Source organism: Cetorhinus maximus, chromosome 7 (genome assembly GCF_964194155.1).
Source record: "Cetorhinus maximus chromosome 7, sCetMax3.hap1.1, whole genome shotgun sequence".
NCBI lineage: Eukaryota > Metazoa > Chordata > Chondrichthyes > Lamniformes > Cetorhinidae > Cetorhinus > Cetorhinus maximus.
This window is the reverse complement of record NC_135885.1, coordinates 18,312,124-18,331,890: the sequence shown is the minus strand read 5'-3', so window position 1 is coordinate 18,331,890 and position 19,767 is coordinate 18,312,124. Positions and strand designations below refer to the sequence as shown.

Here is a 19,767-nt window from a genome sequence, read left to right as displayed (position 1 = left end):
ACCTGCTGCCCTTGCCCTTCTAAGCAGTAGAGGTTGTGGGATTGGAAGGTGCTGATGAAGGAGCCTTGGTGAGTTGCTGTAGTGCATCCTGTAGATGGTACACAGGGCTGCCACTGTGTTTTGGTAGTGGAGGGAGTGAATGTTTATAGTGGATGGGGTGCCAATCAAGCAGGCTACTTTGTCATGGATAGTGTCAAGATTCTTGAGTGTTGCTGGAGCAGCATTCATCCGGCCAAGTGGAGATTATTCCATCAAACTCCTAATTCAACGCAGAATTCCTAGCCTCTTACCTGCTCTTGAAGCCACAGTATTTCAATGGTTGGTCTAGTTCAGTTTCTAGTCAATGGCAACCCGAAGGATTATGATAGCGGGGGATTCAGCAATGGAATGTCAAGGGGAGATGGTTAGATTTTCTCTTGTTGAAGATGGCTGTTGCCTGCCACAAATGTCACTTGCCACTTACCAGCCCAAGCCATAATGTTGTCTGGTTTTGCTGCATATGGGCACAGGCTGCTTTAGTATATTGCATCATGAGACCCCACCCTAAATAGTCATATCTGAGGCTCGAGTTACAAAAGAACCCTTCAATTTCCTTTTTTTGGTAAATTCATTCATGAGATGAGGGTTTTATTATGATATAGCAGGTGATATTTTCCACAAGGAAAACTTGGCCATGCTATCGTAATGATTTTGCAATTTGTATTTTTCACAAGAATGCTTGTGCACTGATATCAGAAGTAATGAGTCCACTACCACCTTTAGAGATTTTAAAGATTAAAACATTTATTAACAAAAGAAGAAATAAAACTTAAACACACACAAGATTACAGTTACACAGTTCCCAAAATTGCTACCTAACCAGGCTCCCAACTACACATCCCCTTTAAGGCAACAATCTAAAATATATTTTTACTTTATAAAGTCATCCAGCAATGTTACCACAAGCACCCACTAGACAATGGATTTCCAAAGGCTTTTAACACAATTTTGGTTACTGGAACAGCAAACATCTTCAGGGTAGCTAGAGGCTTTGCCCCAACAGCCTGTTTCACACAATCACCTTTCCATATCTCACACAGCCTGTTTCACACAATCACCTTTCAATATCTCACACACCCTTCCATCCTTCTTTAAATATATTCCTCCCTTTTTGATCTGTAAATCCTATTGTTTCAACTTGTCTTTACAAGTTACTTTTCCCAGAAAATAAAAGTCTTTCACGTTCTCACTATAGTCAGTACTTACGGGGAAAATCAACGTAATAACCTTGCCTTATTTATCTTGCCAGTTGTAAACATTTTCCATGTTCCTTTGAAAATCGAACACTTCTCCACTTATCTAAAACTACAAATTTCATTCACACCACATCTGCTGACCTCACACAAGCTCTATTCATCTCCATTTCAAAATGACTGTTTTACACCTCACTTCCATGAAAATTTAAACCTTGCAGTCTAACCATCTCTAGTCAAATTAAATAACACACACACGCACGCACACACACACAAGCTTTAAAATACCAATAATTCATTGACAATTTATTGACCATCCATTGAGAATTGCCTTTGAGGGGATGGTGGCAAACTAAGTGGCTAAACTAGAAGACAGTTATTGTTTTTTGTCTGGAGTCACATATAGGCCATGCCGAGGCAAGGTAAGCATGGCAGATTTCCTTCCCCAGAGAGCATTAGAGAACCTGAACTGATGATAAATTCATTTAATTAAATAAAAACTAAAATCCCCAGCTGCCATGATAGGATGTGAACAAACATCGCTGGATTATTAGTCCAGGCCTTTCGATTCCTAGTCCAGTAAAACAGCCACTGTGCCACCACACCCGAACTGATCCAATTAAGCCGTTCGTGCCATTCCCAGCCCCGGCTCCCCCTAATTCTTAATGCTCACAAAACATATTTCTGAAGGCAAGGCTCCCTTACATATTTTTTCCTTTTTAACTGTTGGTCATCATGCATTTTATACAACTTTGAAGCAAGATGGCAGTCAAACCAGCTGATTCCAGACCTCCCCTCATATCACCACGTATGAGAACAATCACAATTACTTCCCTCAATAAACCCTCCGTGATATATTTTATACTAGACAAGTTAACCATTAAAACGATCTCCTCCTCATTTGAAGAGATTAAAGCTGAGGCATCAAAGATCAGTACACCTGAGGGCGGCATTCATCCTATCTTTTTTTACAGAAATCCATGATCCTATCACAGCATCAAACTTTCTTTTGAATAATTCTAGTCTTTTGGCTTCCACTACCGCAGCCAGAAGACCCTTCCAATTAGTAATCACACTCTCCATGAAAAAGTGCTTCAATTGTGACATCAGCTTTGAATTTGCCTTTTAATACTTTTCTCTCATGCCGCTATGGCTTTATGTACTACAGTTGTTGTTTAACTTGAACTGTGCTGCAAATTAATCGTTATTATTTACCATTCTCAGCCACTGCTAGTGTCTGGGCATCCCCACTGCCACAAGCAACATCAATAATTTTCAACCCTTTCAATCCAGTCACCAGCAGGGGTGTGGTCTGATCTTCACTGGACCCTGGAAAGACACAGATAGTCAAGTTTAAATTTAAAAAATTGAACACTTACATATTTTGTCTTTTCTAGTTAACAGCTGAAATTACAAAAAATGGAGGGCGTGTTAAATATATTTCAAAAAATGAGGTAGATATTTCTTGTTCACCAAGTGTAGAAAAAAAACCATGAACTTATTTATAAACATATTTATTAAGAGTATCTTTCCAATTATGTGAAATGTAATGTAAACATTTTTAATCGACTCTGTTTAGGCAATTAAAGAACTGAGAGCTGAGAGCCAGCACATGCTTATTAAACTCTTCCTTATTCACCATTTTTCCAGGAGTTGTTGTAAATGTAAAGATGAAGAGCTGAGATTTCCATCAGGCGTTACTTAAACCATAAGACCATAAGACGTAGCAGCAGAAATTAGGCCATTCGGCCCATCGAGTCTGTTCCGCCATTCAATCATGGCTGATAAGTTTCTTAACCCCATTCTCCCACCTTCTCCCCATAACCTTTGATCCCCTTACCAATCAAGAACCTATCTATCTCGGTCTTAAATACACTCAATGACCTGGCCTCCACAGCCTTCTGTGGCAATGAATTCCATAGATTCACCACTCTCTGGCTAAAGCGGTTTCTCCTCAACTCTGTTCTAAAAGGTCTTCCCTCTACTCTGAGGCTGTGCCCTCGGGTCCTAACTACCGACTCAACCTGCAAGTTAACCTTAAGAGAATCCTGGACTAGGACTCCCAAGTCCCTTTGCACTCCAGATTTCTGAATTCTCTGCCCATTTAGAAAATAGTCTATCCCTCTATTCTTCCTACCAAAGTGCATGACCTCACACTTCCCCACATTGTATTCCATCTGCCACTTCTTTGCCCTTTCTCCTAACCTGTCCAAATCCTTCTGCAGCCTCCCCGCCTCCTCAATACTACCTGTCCCTCCACCTATCTTTGTATCATCTGCAAACTTAGCCAGGTTGCCCTCAGTTCCTTCATCTAGATCATTAATGTATAAAGTGAAAAGTTGTGTTCCCAACACTGACCCCTGCGGAACTCCACTAGTCACCGGCCGCCATCCTGAGAAGGACCCCATTATCCCCACTCTCTGCCTCCTGCCAGACAGCCAATCTTCTATCCACGCTAGTACCTTGCCTCTAACACCATGGGCTCTTATCTTACTCAGCAGCCTCCTGTGCGGCACCTTGTCAAAGGCCTTCTGGAAGTCCAAGTAGATAACATCCATTGGCTCTCCTTTGTCTAACCTGCTCGTTACCTCCTCAAAGAATTCTAACAGATTTGTCAGGCATGACCTCCCCTTGATGAAACCATGCTGACTTTGCCCGATTTTACCATGCACTTCCAAGTATTCTGAAATCTCATCCTTAACAATGGACTCTAAAATCTTACCAACGACCGAGGTTAGGCTAATCGGCCTGTAATTTCCCGTCTTTTGCCTCACTCCCTTCTTAAACAGGGGGGTTACATTAGTGATTTTCCAGTCTTCTGGGACACTCCCTGACTCCAGTGATTCCTGAAAGATCACCACTAACGCCTCCACTATCTCTTCAGCTATCTCCTTCAGAACTCTGGGGTGTAATCCATCTGGTCCAGGTGATTTATCCACCTTCAGACTTTTCAGTTTTCCTAGCACCTTCTCCTTGGTAATGGCCACCATACTAACCTCTGCCCCCCTGACTCTCTTGAACTTTGGAGATGTTACTCATGTCCTCCACTGTGAAAACTGACGCAAAGTACCTATTCAGTTCCTCCGCCACGTCTTTGTTCCCCACTGCTACTTCTCCAGCGTCACATTCCAGCGGCCCAATGTCCACTTTTGCCTCTCTCTTACCCTTTATATATCTATAAAAAACTCTTACAATCTTCTTTTATATTACTGGCTAGTTTACCCTCATATTTAATCTTCTCCCTCCTTATTTCTTTTTTAGTTATCCTCTGTTGGTCTTTGTAGGCTTCCCAATCCCCTGGTTTCCCACTGCTCTTCGCCGCATTGTATGCTTTCTCTTTAGCTTTTATGCTGTCTCTGACTTCCCTTGTCAGCCATGGTTGCCTCGTCCTCCCTTTAGTATGCTTCTTCTTCCTAGGGATGAATTTTTGCTGTATCTCCCAAATTACCCCCAGAAACTCCTCCCATTGCTGTTCCACGGTCTTTCCTGCTAGGCTCATCTCCCAGTCAATTCTGGCCAGCTCCTCCCTCATGCCTCTGTAGTTGCCTTTATTCAGATGTACCGTTACATCTGATTCCAGCTTTTTGCTCTCAAATTGCAGGGTAAATTCTATCATATTATGGTCACTTCCTCCTAAGGATTCCTTCACCTTAAGCTCCCTTATCAAATCTGCCTCGTTGCACGTCACTAAATCTAGAATTGCCTGTTCCCTAGTGTGCTCCACCACAAGCTGCTCCAAAATGCCATCTCGTAGACATTCCACAAATTCCTTTTCTTGGGATCCACTACCAACCTGATTTTCCCAGTCTACCTGCATAATGAAATCCCCTATGATCACTGTAGCCTTGCCTTTCTTACATACCTTTTCTATCTCCTGGTGTATCTGGTGTCCCACATCCTGACTACTGTTCGGAGGCCTGTACATAACTCCCATTATGGTTTTTTTACCTTTGCGGTTCCTCAACTCTATCCACACAGATTCTACATCATCTGACCCTACGTCATTTCTTGCTATCGATTTAAGTTCATTTCTTACTAACAAAGCAACCCCACCCCCTCTGCCAACCTGCCTATCTTTTCAATAGGATGTATATCCTTGGATATTTAGCTCCCAGTCCTGATCCCCTTGCAGCCATGTCTCCGTGATGCCCATCACATCATACCTGCCAATTTCAATCTGCGCCACAAGCTCATTTACCTTATTTCGTATACTGCGTGCATTCAGATACAACACCTTCAGTCCTGTATTTCCCATCCCCTTTCTCATTGTCATCCCTTTATCTGATGTGCTTGAAGTTAGATTCCTAGCCCTTTCCAAACACTCTGTCCTATTTTGTGTTCTGGAGACTTTAATAGCCTCTCCTGGGCTCTCCTTTCTTTTCAGTTTATTCATAATTTTCCATGAAGTTGAATCCACTCCCCCACACACTAACCTGCTGCTTTGTTTCTCAATAGTCATACTTCTTGGAGTTTTACCCTTCCCTTCCCCACCACTTTCTAGTTTAAAGTCCTGTTGACCACCCTATTTACCCTTTTCGCTTGAACATTGGTCCCAGATCGCTTCAGGTGGAGACTGTCCCAACAGTACAGATCCCATTTACAATATGTCACAAACAGTCAACAGGAAATCTTCCCTAAGATTATCAGTCTTCTTCTGTACATCACACTACAGGGATTTACAAAAATCAGAAATAACAAGTTTGACAGATGCAATTATCAGGCTTACTCACAGCTTATAGAAGATAAATCTTGAAAAGAATCAAGTCTTCAAAAACATTTACTCCTCTGACAAATAAAGAGAATTTATCTCAAGATGTTCAACATCTGGGAATATTATTCGGAATTTAGAAATATCTAAATCAAATTTTTGTTTTGGGCAATTACAGTGTAAAGTAATTGGCAGAGTTCTGTGTAAACCACAACACTGCCTTCTGCAATATCCAAGGTCTAAAAGGGGAAATATGTTTCATATCTGTCACAATTAGGATAACATTTCTGGCAGGCAAATTGCAACAATACCATGTCCAAGTCGACCATAGTTTCCTCTTCCCCATGTATACAGTTCTCCTTCTGAGGTTATAGCTGCACTGTAGGTGCTTCCACAGGCCACATGAACAACATGCTTCCCCACTTGCTTCCCTGACAAGGCAGCCACCATTTTTGGCTCTTCAAGGGATCTGTTGAAAGCACAAAAAAAAACAATAAAACAAAATTAATTTTTACAACCTTCTGCAAAAGTTATTTCATAAATATGGATTACGGTTATTTAGAAAGTCTTTAAATAAATGAGGCACATTCGTGTCACATAAATTAGCATAGCAGGACAGACCAAATTTTTACTTTCACTGAGGGATGTCAACAAGTATAAAAGAGCACACTTTGCAAATATTAAAACATTTCCTGTATAATTTTATGTTCTTGGACACAACTAAATAACAAAGTTAAAGTACTGGTAAATTTTCACCTCCAGATCCAAGCTTAATTTTAGGATTTTTGTTCTAACACACTCTTATGTTGACAAATCTTCTAATCCATTATCTAGCATCTGAACATTTTAAGGATTTGAAATCTGGCTATATAGATAAAACTGTTCATGCTCTCTGGAATGTAATACATTTTTAATAATATATGGAGCTATGCACAATGCCTGACTTGGTAGTGTTTAATTCTGTCACAACATGCAAAATAGTAGATAGGGCTTCCAGTTTATCTTAGGTTTAAAGAGGAAGGGATTTCACTTCATTCAAGTTAACAGCAATCATTAAACCACCATTGACAGAAATTTGAAGATAGAATATCAGGCTCCATACCAGGTCAGGAAATGGTACACAGTATGAATTGTCAATGTCCTATCAATTACATTGTTAAGATTTGTTAATGTCAATTACATTGTTACAGTTAAGAGAAACACGTGATGGGTATTGTCTTTCAGCGCATATTAATAGGGGATAGCTAGGACACAATGTGCCAGGGGAGAGCTGAGAGACTGAACAAGTCAATAAACTCAATAAAGAAAAGCTCTGTGTCTTGGTTTCGGCTTTACCAACCAGCTTGGATTCTTTTAACACAAAGGAGTTACCAGAGGAGAGCAAATTTAATGTAAAGTTAAAATGTATAGAGTTTACATGGCAAGATGGTATCACAGTAATAATGGGCCGACTTGACTTATCAAGCAATCCTAATGTTTAAAAGTTGTTATGGCCTAGGGTAGTGGAAAAGATATTGCAGCTGTGATTGCCATTTCTCTGAAGTTCTGACCCAATATTTCTTCGGACCCAATATTTCCTCTTTGCTAAGCATTAAATATCCTACATAAACTTTTCTAGTCTTATGACAGTTTTTAGTAGGTATAGGTTAAAAGCACAAAAATGTTCCATATTTGGCATCAAGTTGACAATATCAGGGAGGACACAGAATTGATGGTATTGGAAATAGTATGATGTCTCTCTTGTACAGCAAAAACTGCAGCTGGTGTACATCGTTGGCATAGAATAGAAGTTGTTTCACTATGCATCTTCTGCTGTGGTTGACATATGTTGGCACCATGTTCAAAAATTCATTAAGAGTAACATTGCCTAGCATGAACATTGTTCACTATGGTGAGCACAAATTCATACTAATGAATACCATCAAACACAATCATTTTAGGTCTTTTCAACTTCTTTCACAACACCTCTTCAGTTATTCACTGCAGTTGTATTGCAGTAATTAAAAAGTTTTCTAATACATACACAGTATCTCCATGGCCAAGTCTTCCACCATCACCACAGCCCCAAGAGAATACCTCCCCAGCTGCAGACAAAGCCAAAAAATGTTGACCATCTGGGTGTGCTGCAATTTTTACAATGTTCCTTGAGGCAAGTCCTTGAACCAACTGAGGTGCCTGTTTAAAAAAAAATGAGAAATTATGACCATCTCAGTAACTCTTAAACATAACTTAAACAAGTCCATTCTTGAAGCAAGCATACCAATGTATTTTTAAAAAGCAAACCAAACCCAAACACCACACGCCCATTAGTCTATGATAGGGTAAAGCTGCAAGGATATCAATATTGCAAAAGATTAACACTTGCCAACTAATCACATACATGGGGAGGCAGTGGCATAGTTGTACTGTCACTGGGCTGGTAATCCAGAGACCCACAATAATGCTCTGGGGACCCGGGTTCAAATCCCACCATGGCAGATGGTAGAATCTGAATTCAATAAAAATCTGGAATTAAAAGACTAATGAAACAATTGCTGATTGTTGTAAAATCCCATCTGGTTCCTTAGTCCTAAAGAAACCTGCTGTCCTTACCTGGTCTGGCTTTCATGTGACTCCAGATCCACAATAATGTGGTTAAATACCCTCTGAACAAGGGCAATTAGGGATGGGCAATAAATACTGGCCTAGTCATCCCGTGTATAAATTGCTGTTTTCCCTTATATTGGTGTTCTTGAAGTGTCCTGATGAGTGTAAAACAATACTCAAGTATCATACTGTGTACAGTTTTGTTTACTTGAGGAAGGATATACTTGCATTGGAAATGGTTCAGAGAAGATTCACTCAGCAGTGCCGGGATGAAGGGGTTGTTCAGGTATTACTGAGTGGGTCACAATGTGGTGCTTTTGCGTGTTTTGGAAGCTACATATATTAATACACGGGGCCCTGTTATTTGCAGACAGAAGGAATATGTACATACACCACAAAGACTAGCATGCAAGCACAGCAATTAGTTAGGAAAGTGAATAGAATGTTATCATTCATTGCGAGGAGAATTGAATATAAAAGTAGGGAGGGTATGCTTCAGTTGTACAGGGCACAAGTGAGATTACATTTTGAGTACTGTGTACAGTATTGGTCACCTTATTTAAGGAAGGATGTAAATATGTTGGAAGCAGTTCAGATAAGGTTTACCAGACTAATACCTGGAATGAGTGGGTTGTCTTACGAGGAAAGGTTGGACAGACTAGGCTTGTATCTGCTGGAGTTTAGAAGAATAAGAGGTGACTTGATTGAAACAGAAGATCCTGAGGGGTCTTGGCAAGGTGAATGTGGAAAGGACGTTTCCTCTTGTGGAAAAATTAGAACTAGGGGTCACTTTAAAAATAAGGGGTCACCCATTTAAAACAGAGATGAGGCGAAATCTTTTCACTCATGGGGTTGCAAATCTTTGGAACTCTCTTCCTGAAAAGGTGGTGGAAGCAAAATCTTTGAATATTTTTAAGGCAGAGGTGGATAGATTCTTGGTGAGCAAAGGGGTGATAGATTATTGGTGGTAAGTGGGATGCAGATTTCAGGTTACTAAAAGATCAGCCATGATGTTATTAAATGGCGGAGCAGCCTCAAAGGGCTGAATGGCCGACTCCTGCTCCTTGTTCGTATACATTACGCCTGTTTCAGCCAAACAAAATAAGTGACAGCCATTCGCTGACTCATTCCTCAGAACAATGCCTTGACCAAGCAGAGTCAAGCTGCCTGGTTTAAATTTCAAACAATGCTTGGCAATTAACTGTCAGTCACCATCAGTGGTGCATTGTCCGTGGCAACACCACTTGCTGATCGGTTGGCACTCTCTTCACACAGTATAAATTGTTGTTTTCCCCCTTATATTGGTATTCTTGCGAATGTCCTGATGAGTGCAAGACAAAAAGCTTAGACATGTCTCTTTTTTCAGCAATAACTGGTAATTTCTCTCATTTGCGGTTTGTGGGGCCTTGTGGTGTGGTACATTACACTTGCCTTTAGAAAAAAAAAGTGGCTACATTTAAAATAAAGTAACTCATTAGCTATGAGGACTAAAAAGGTGCTATATAATTCAAGTCCATCCTTTAACAAAAAAAATTGCATTCCTTGAATTTTGCATGGCCAATTCACAATAAATACGATGAAAGCGGCTGCAATGGTTATAATTTTTTTGTGACAAAACAAGATTCACAAAAAACACCCCCACCAAAATAAACCATACAAGGCTTTCTCAGACAAATATTCCACAGGAATTATTTTCAGTAGCTGTGATTATAGCACATTATACTTACACTCCAAAATAAAGATGAAGTGTGATGCATCATCTGAATGCCACAGCAAAATTAAGCAAATGTCAAAACCAGTACTCAATAGTGAAAAAAAGAAAAACCATAACATACCAGTGTATCGCTGCTGTATGCTTGCATGTAAACCCTTCCATTCCTCGAAAGAATAATAAAGCATTTCTCAGCACAAGCAATCTGCATCACTCCAAGATTAGCAATACCTTCACATTGAATGGGGCAAATCACCGTTGTTTGACTTCTCCAACCAAGCAGCCCCCAGCCAAGAACTTCTTGCAAAGATCCCTACCACAAAAATCAACAGAAAAGAAGCCTTCTCAATATAAAAGCATCTTCAGGGGAAGGTTAGTACTCGCATTTCTTCACAAATTCTAGCTAAAGTTAAAAGAGGAAGCAATATCTGATAGGAGAACTTGGCCTAAAAAGTTGCAGAAATATTTTAATAAAAAGCAAAAAACTGCAAATGCTGGGAGGAAAGGAGCCCCATCAGAAATGTCAACCTGTCTTTTCTCTCCACAGATGCTGACTTACTTGCTGCATGTTTACAGCATTTCTTGTGCAGACTCAGAATGTTCAGCTCTCCCTCTAGATCTGTTGCAGACTTCTTCAACAAGGAGGAGCTAGCTGCAACCTCGAGCTGTTCTGTCTACTTCAACGAGAGCCACAACTTCAGACAGGTCACAGAGCTGATCCTGAGACCAGGAGTACACTCAAGGAGTGGAATGGTGCTTAGAGTTGCAAACTCTCCACGGGTGCTCTGGGATTGAAGATTAACTTCCAGGACACTAGTGCAAGCACCCCAAAAGAAATATCATAGGGCTATAAAAAGAAATGTTCTATCCAGTTTCTTTGGACGCTTTTATTTATTAATTATAAAATTATTAGGGATGGCAATGAGAGGCTACTTGACTGGATGCGATGGTTGGCGAAAAAAGGTTATTTGATTAAACCATCAGGGGTACGTCCAACCAGAGTTGGGACTCCTACTACTAGCTGCAAGCTCAATATGTGGTGTATTTACCCAAGTTCAATCTGAAGTTAGTTTATATTAAAATGTGGATTCTTATTTTCCATCATTTCACTTTAACTTTCTGGCTGGCCAGCTGCCAGGCACGAAAGAAAGCTAAAAAAAATTAATCACTGCAGATAAATTCAGCAGGAGTTCCGCATTCATGGATTCCTCCACCATGGTAACACCTCCTCCTATTCATTTTTAAGATTGCAAGAAATATTTGGGTACGATTTACATTGCTGAACCCAAGAGAATATCTAATGCCAACCCAAAATATTTAGCAACTTAAGACATGGGGGGGAAAGTCCTCTCTAATCTGCACTAACAAGCCTTTAGCTTCAATTTAGGGCATCGCTACTTAGGCAGTGAGAGGTATTTTTTTCACATAAACCATTATTGCAGCCTCTTAAAGGAGGAGCATCAATGAGAGAAATGGACACAAATGAAAGTAGCAAACGATGTCTTCCAATACCCATGTTCCAAGCAATATAATTTCCTAATATTTAGCACCCAAACTTGGATTAGATTGGATTGCAGAATGTATTACAAATAATTTGAAGTGGATGTTTCTACACAAGTTGGTTGAGACTTTTGAAGTTATATATACAGATTTTACCTTTTGAGATGGAGGAGAGCTACACTGTGGTGGCATGCAGGGAGTTGCCAAACGGTCCAGGTGAGCCATAATCACAACTGCTGTCTGCCGTAGATCTATGGCCAAATCATTATCTTGGGGTAAAGTAAGGTACCTCAAAAAACATTCATTTGGACTCAAAGGATTTCCCAATATCTGGCACAAAATAAGCAAAAATATTCCATTTAGTTCATGATTTTTCAATAGTAAGCACACAACGAGCAATTAGTTTGAACTGATAAAAGTACAAAACTACATTTACACTAAGTTTACAACAAGCTCATAAAACCAGAGCGTTAAATGGAGAAATGGGAACAGAATTCCTAAAATGTATTGAGGAACCTTCATCAGGTGATGCTGGAACTTGTTCTGGGCAATGAACTATACCAGGAGATGACCTAAATGTCCCCAAGCATCTTTTGGAGTGGTGACCACAATATAAAAAAAACTTTCAGATCCAATTAGAAAGGGAATAAGTCACTATCAAAGCAAATCTTAAACGAGGAGCAAGCTAGCTTACATGGAAGGAGATGCTGACACTAGTACTGTACCCCAACAGTGGGAGACTGTAAAGATACAAAATGAGTAAACTCCTCCCCAACCCAAAAAAAGTCTAGTAGTCTTTATGAAGCTGTGGATAGCTAAAGAGTTTAGACACCAATTAATATTGAAAAGGGCTGTAAGGAATAATAACCCCCCCCCAAAAACCCACATAATATGCATCAATAAGAAGTGTAATAAGAAGTTTAAGAGGGAACAGGAGGAAACATTTTTCTTTAAATCAAAAGGAAGAGTAGGGCATTTTATAAGTTTATCAGTATCAAGAGAATTTCAAAAGTGAGATAGGACATTTGAGGAGAGAGGATTGTCAATTTGCAAATGATTTTTTAAAATAGTGAAGGTATTTAAGTACTTTGCATCATTTTTTTACTAAATGTGAAGGATATTAGAGAAAAGATGAATCAAGAAGTGGTTGTCAGTGGGTTGAGAAATATTATTCTGAATAACTAGAAGTTTTAGGTAGGCTGGTTAGGCTAAAGAAAACAAAACACTGAGGGTCAACAGGTTATTTCCCATGGTCCTCAGGAAGGAAATTGCAGCAGTCCTAGATATTGTATTTCAGGCCTCTTTTGAGAGTTGCTGTGAATCACAGGCAGAGTGTGTGGCCAATGTACTGTCTATCTAGAAAAAGGAAGATGAACCCCATTGGATAATTATAAACCCATTAGTTTAATACATGTGGCAAAGAAAATATTTGAGTCTCTAAAATGATAAATAAACAATAGTTAGAACTAGGCAGTACGGATTTCAAAATGATTAATCATGGTCTTCGAATTCTTCCAAAAGCTAACAAATATGGTAGCTAGGAAAATGCAACCATTGTAGTGGGCACTGACATTAGGAAAGCCTTTGACAAGGTGCCACATGCGAGATTACTAAAGAAGAATAAAGGTGTATTAAATTAATGAGAGGATAGAAAACTGAATTTAAAAATTGTTTCCAAAGGGAAAAACAGAGTAGGAATTAAAGGCCATTTCTCAGGGTGGTTCAGAAGCGGTGATGTCCCACAGGGATCAGTTCTGGGGCCTAGTCTTTTCGCTGTGAACACCAATGAGTTGCATATAGGCCTAAATGAAGTGGTGTCAAAATTTATAGTTGATACTAGAATAAGGGGTATAGTTAATTATTCAACAAACTAAATAAAGCTGAAAAGGAATAATAATAAAGAATGGGCTAAAAAGTGGTAGATGAATTTGATGTTGGCGAATTTGTTGAATGCGAGATAATGCATTTTGCTAAAATAATAGCTGTCCTCATACTCCGAATAAGCAGAATGATTTGAGGGCACAGGTTCTCAGGATATTATAGGGTTGATAATGCTATAAAAATGTTAATGGTATTCTAGGTTTAACAGGAGATATAGAATATAAAGCCAAGAGGTAATGCTGAGCTTAGAGGCTTTGTATGACTTGAGTTAGAGTGCCGCATGTAGTTTTGGGCTTATTACAGTGTGAAGCCCATAGATGAGGGCTTAGTGCAACACAGATTCACAAGGATGCTGCCTGGTTTGGGGAAAAACAAATAGGAAGAAAGATACATAAAAATTTGGATTTTTATCATTATTACAAGGAAGCATGATAGAACTGGTTAAAATTTTAAAAGGATGGCACAAAATACGTAAAAGCAAACATTTCCAGTAGTTGAGTGGTCTAAAATAAGATGCCATATAAAAGCCCATAACACCTACACTCATATATATCTCTTTATATGTAAGTAAATGCACGAGTTTTATAACAGAGAACAAGAAAAACTTTTTTTTTAAATGCAAGAGAATTATTAGGTGGCTGAGGCAGAAAACACAGCAATGAAGTTTCACCTCGTTAACCGGCTACCTCAAAGCTTCATTTGGAATCATAAGTTCTCATTAATCCAAATTGTGTACTTTAAAAAGAAACATAAGTGTTTCAACGGAACATCATAGCTTACATTCCAAACGTTACAAAGTGTTGAAGTACTCAAACAGAAACACCCAACTTTTTGGGAGGCAGCCGAAGATCAAGGTGCAACATCAATCCTGGGCAAAGGAGCACTTTTCTCTTTTTAAAAAAATCATTAACAAGCACTTCCAGACCGTGTATAGCACAACCAGCTGTGGCATAAATCTGTAAAAATAACCTAATATATCTAATATGCCAAAAAGCAAGTGCATTGCCCACGACATTACTGCAAATTTTCTCCCCCTCAGAATTCCCATTCTTAAGGTGTTTCCAAATTCAACTGCCAGTTTGTGCCAAATGCTGGATGAGTTTTTTTTTAAAACTGTTTCCTTCAATCTCCCTGGGGCCTACACTGACATCATATAAACTCAGGACAGCAGGAAGGGTGATCTTCACTGCATTCGTCTCCAAGGTGAAAGGTGAAGCTTTACGAAGTAACTCAAGGCTTAGGAATTATTTGGGCTGCTTTACCACCCAACAGTTAAAAGCTCAAGTCTCAGGACTGCACATTTTAGGTTCAATTCCCACGGCTGCGTTTTCATTTGCTCCGTTTTCAACCAAGCTGTCAAGCAGAGCAAAATGATATGGGAGAGAACTCCATTTGCTTAGAAAAAGAAAATCTGTGGTCAGTCAGTATCATGCAATAGCTGCATCTCCTGGCAACTAACATAATGTGCTACTGCCGAAAGGCATTAGAAAATCCATACCAACACCTTCACAACTAAAACTAAAATTATGACTGGCTCATCTGAGAGCTAGAAATGAAAACTGATGAAAAAAAGGAAGAGACAAAAAAACTGCAAACATTAGAATTCCATAATTGGTGTTCCTTGAAATAAGCATCAGATTGAATTTATCATCCACAGCAGTGTGTGTCCCAAAAATACTTGCAAGTACCTGAGCCAAAAAACATGTTGCTGGTTGCCTATGTCCTCTATTCTCCTTTTTTAAATTAATATTTAAACAAAAGCTGTGGGAATCAAGCTTATAAACATTCCTTTTGCTTTATCGCCAATCTCACAATGCCCCAATTGCAGCTTTTGTCCTACTCTCCAGTGTCCATGCTTAAACCTGGGATTTAATAATTTAAAAGAAAATTAATTCCTAATCCAGGATTTCCTCAGTGCAAGTTCAAAATAGATGCATTTTGTTGCTCTGAACTATTGGTCAATGAAATTAAACAAACCATACATTCAGCCATCAACAAAGATTGGGAGTGAGGAGGAGGGACAATCATGCTTGATATCACATTCTCAGTGATCTTCATTCAAAAATGCACACAAATGTTCACGGAGTTCTTTGCATTTCATACCAGCAGTGCCAGACAAAAGCGTAAAACACTTGGCTGAAATGTCACTGAAAACACTTTCACAAGTCTACCTGTACCTCTTCATCTGCTGTTGGCAAATCTTTACTGCACTGTATACTCTGGAATCTCTGCAGAAGAGGTAAAAGTGGTGCGCTGGTGCCTTGTGATGATCTTTCGTTGTCAGTTTCTCTGGTTCCATTTTCCCAAAGCTGCAGTAGTAGTAAAACTGCGGACAGCATTTGGCTATAAACGGAAATGAAAATTCAATAAACGAAGCACTCAAGGTAACGTTCTCTCTCACACTTCAAATACTTTGTCAATATTTCAAATAAAGTGATGAAATATTTGAGCAGACTTTATAGATCAAATGTCCTTCATTCATTCTATGCTTCGTTATGCACGAGTGCAAAAATATTGTACTTTGCCACTATTTAAAACTCATTTAATTTTAGCGTACATTTACTGTCTAACTTGTACATCAACATGCTGTTTGCTTTAATTTTTGGTTCAACAAAAAGTTATGCATTCTGTGTTATAAATATTTAGTTTATGCTTCGTGTTAATATTTTGGAGGTAATGTTTAGTTCTGGGAAGATTATTGTTGTGAAGGTAAGGTAACTAAAATGCTGGTCTTTAGCGATTGCCAGAACACCTGAAAGACGACTGCAGTTTCAAGGATTACCAATGTTTGTATAATGAAGTAAGAATAGAAGAGAAGGTGCCATAAAACAGCAGGTGGGCTTACTTAGCTGGAAATCTGGTGAGGTGATGTCTACACTGCTTGCAAAGTAGTGCAAACCAGAGAGATGTTTTGTTTTGAGTGTTAGAGCTAAATTAGTTTGAAAGCATTCAATGAACTCTGAAAAGCTACGTCGTCGAGGGCATGGGTGGACCTTAAAGAAGGCCCTCTGGTTTGCTGGGAGAGGGAGGTTGGTTGCAGTTTGGGTCGTAAGTGGTTTGCAGCTCACAGAGAAGCCCTGGGAGCTAATTAAAGCCCAGTGCAGCCAGGGATTGGAGTACGGGGAAACCCAGGGGCAGTGCCAGCTTAGTGAAGCCAGCAGTCTGCAAAAGACCTGGAGGTGTACCAGTAATTAGCGGTGGGAGAGCAGTTTTGTGAAACAGAATCTCAGGTGGAGATACTGAACCATCGGGAGGCGAGCAGTCATCAAGTCACTCTGAATTGGAGCGGCTTTCGAGGGAATTCAGAGGGTAGATCATCAAAAGTGGAAGAGTTTAAATCCCACGAGGAAGAAAGAGTTTTAACGAAATTTTGTGACTCCGTGGTCACTGACATTTGGGTGGGTTGCTGAGCAATCTATGGGATCCATCATGGTGTCATAATCATAGAATTTACAGCATGGAAAGAAGCCCTTTGGCCTATCGTGTCCATACCTATTTACTCTAATCTCATTTTCCAACACTTGTACCATTGTATGCTATGGTGTTTCAAATAATCATCAAAAGGTTTGTTAAATGTTGAGGGTTCCCGCCTCTACCACCCTTTGAGGCAGAGAGTTCCAGATACCCCCCCCAACTTTCTGGGTGAAAAAAAGTTTCCTCAAATCCCCTCTAAACTTCCTGCCCCTTACCTTAAATTTATGCCCCCGGTTATTGACCCCTCCACTAAAGGGAAAGGTTTATTGCTATCTACCCTATCAATGCCCCTGATAATTTTGTACACCTCAATTAGGTTCCCCCTCAGCCTTCTCTGCTCCAAGGAAAAAATCCCCAGCCTATCCAATCTCTCTTCATAGCTCAAACTCTCCAGCCCAGGCAACATCCTGGTGAATCTCCTCTGCACCCTCTCTAGTGCAACCACATCCTTCCTACAGTGTGGCAACCAGAATTTCACACATTACTCCAGATGTGGCCTAACATTTTATACAGCTCCATCATAACCTCCCTGCTCTTGTATTCAATGCCTCACCTAATAAAGGCAAGTATCCCATATGTCTTCTTAACCACCTTATCTACCTGCCCTTTTCATTTTTATATTCATTCATGGGATGTGGGCTTCGCTGGCTGGGCCAGCATTTATTGCCTATCCCTAGCTGCCCTTGAGAAGGCGGTGGTGAGCTGCCTTCTTGAGCCGCTGCAGTCCACGTGGACTAGGTACACCCACAGTGCTGTTGGGAAGGGAGTTCCAGGATTTTGACCCAGTGACAGTGAAGGAACGGCGATATATTTCCAAGTCGGGATGGTGAGTGACTTGGAAGGGAACTTCCAGGTGGTGGTGTTCCCATCTATCTGCTGCCGTTGTCCTTCCAGATGGTAGTGATCATGGGTTTGGAAGGTGATGCCGAAGTAGCCTTCGTGAATTCCTGCAGTGCATCTTGTAGATGGTACACACTGCTGCTACTGTGCGTTGGTGGTGGAAAAAGTGAATGTTTGTGGATGTGGTGCCAATTAAGCAGGCAGCTTTCTCCTGGACAGTGTCAAGCTTCTTGAGCGGTATGGGAGCTGTACTCATCCAGGAAAGCGGGGAGTATTCCATCACACTCCTGACTTGCGCCTTGCAGATGGTGGACAGGCTTTGGGAAGTCAGGAGGGGAGTTACACGCCGCACTATTCTGAGCCCCTGACCTGCCCTTGTAGCAACAGTATTTATATGGCTAGTCCAGTTCAGTTTCCAGTCAATGGTAACACCCAGGATGTTGATAGTGGAGGATTCAGTGATGGTAATGTCATTGAACATCAAGGATTCTCTCTTGTTGGAGATGGTCATTGCCTGACACTTGTGTGGCACAAATGTTACTTGCCACTTGTCAGCCCAAGCCTGGCTATTGTCCAGGTCTTGCTGCATTTGGACATGGGCTGCTTCAGTACCTGAGGAGTTGCGAATGGTGAACATTGTGCAATCATCAGCGAACACCACCACTTCTGACCTTATGACGAAAGGAAGGTCATTGATGAAGCAGCTGAAGATGGTTGGGCCAAGGACACTACCCTGAGGAACTCCTGCAGTGATGTCCTGGAGTTGAGATGACAGACCTCCAACAACCACAACCATCTTCCTTTGTGCAAGGTATGACTCCAACAAGCAGACAGTTTTCCCCGATTTCCATTGACTCCAGCTTTGCTGGGGCTCCTTGATCCCACACCCGGTCAAATGCTGCTTTGACGTCAAGGGCAGTCACTCTCATCTCACCTCGGGAGTTCAGGTCTTTTGTCCATATTTGAATCAAGGCTGTAGTGAGGTCAGGAGTTGAGTGGCCCTGGCGGAAGCCAAACTAGGCATCAGTGAGTAGGTTATTGCTAAGCAAGTGCCACTTTATAGCACTGTTGATGACCCCTTCCTTTACTTTACTGATGATGACGAGTAGGCTGTTGGGGCAGTAATTAGCCAGGTTGGATATGTCCTGCTTTTTGTGTAGAGGACATATCTAGGCAATGTTCCACAAAGTCAGATAGATGCGAGTGTGGTTGCTGTACTGGAACAGCTTGGCTAGGGGCGCGGCAAGTTCTGGAGCACAAGTCTTTAGTACTATTGCCAGAATGCTGTCAGGGCCCACAGCCTTTACACTATCCAGTGCCTTCAGCCGTTTCTTGATATCACGTGAAGTGAATTGAATTGGCTGAAGACTGGTGTCTGTGATGCTGGGGACCTCCGGAGGAGGCCGAGATGGATCATCCACTCGGCACTTCTGGCTGAAGATTGTTGCCAATACTTCAGCCTTATCTTTTGCAAAGACGTGCTGCGTTCCCCCATCATTTAGGATGTGGATATTTGTGGAGACGCCTCCTACAGTGAGTTGTTCAATTGTCCTCCACCATTCGTGACTGGATGTAGCAGGACTGCAAAGTTTAGATCTGATCTGTTGGTTGTGGAATCGCTTAGCTCTGTTTATCACTTGCTGCTTATGCTGTTTGGCACACAAGTAGTCCTGTGTTATAGCTTCACCAGGTTGACACTTCATTTTTAGGTATGCCTGGTGCTGCTCCTGGCATTCCCTCCTGCACTCTTCATTTAACCAGGGTTGATCCCCTGGCTTGATGGTAATGGTTGAGTGGGGGACATGCAGGGCCATAAAGTTACAGTACAATTCTGC

At 40.7% G+C, this 19,767-nt stretch overlaps 1 protein-coding gene across 9 annotated transcripts in view; it reads right to left on the bottom strand.

The window, feature by feature from the left end:
- herc2 (HECT and RLD domain containing E3 ubiquitin protein ligase 2) overlaps window positions 1–19,767 on the bottom strand; it is a 246,039-nt gene that overhangs the window by 170,202 nt on the left and 56,070 nt on the right. For 7 of the 9 annotated variants that reach the window (XM_078545137.1, XM_078545138.1, XM_078545144.1 and 4 more), the window contains exons 8-13: window positions 15,790–15,961; window positions 11,894–12,067; window positions 10,362–10,550; window positions 7,964–8,115; window positions 6,252–6,409; window positions 2,448–2,561 (exon numbers count right to left, since the gene is read on the bottom strand). In XM_078545137.1, coding sequence (XP_078401263.1) covers window positions 2,448–2,561; window positions 6,252–6,409; window positions 7,964–8,115; window positions 10,362–10,550; window positions 11,894–12,067; window positions 15,790–15,961 — 959 coding nt within the window. The remainder of the gene's footprint in view (window positions 1–2,447; window positions 2,562–6,251; window positions 6,410–7,963; window positions 8,116–10,361; window positions 10,551–11,893; window positions 12,068–15,789; window positions 15,962–19,767) is intronic. The other 2 variants (XM_078545139.1, XM_078545142.1) reach the window with 1 other exon arrangement.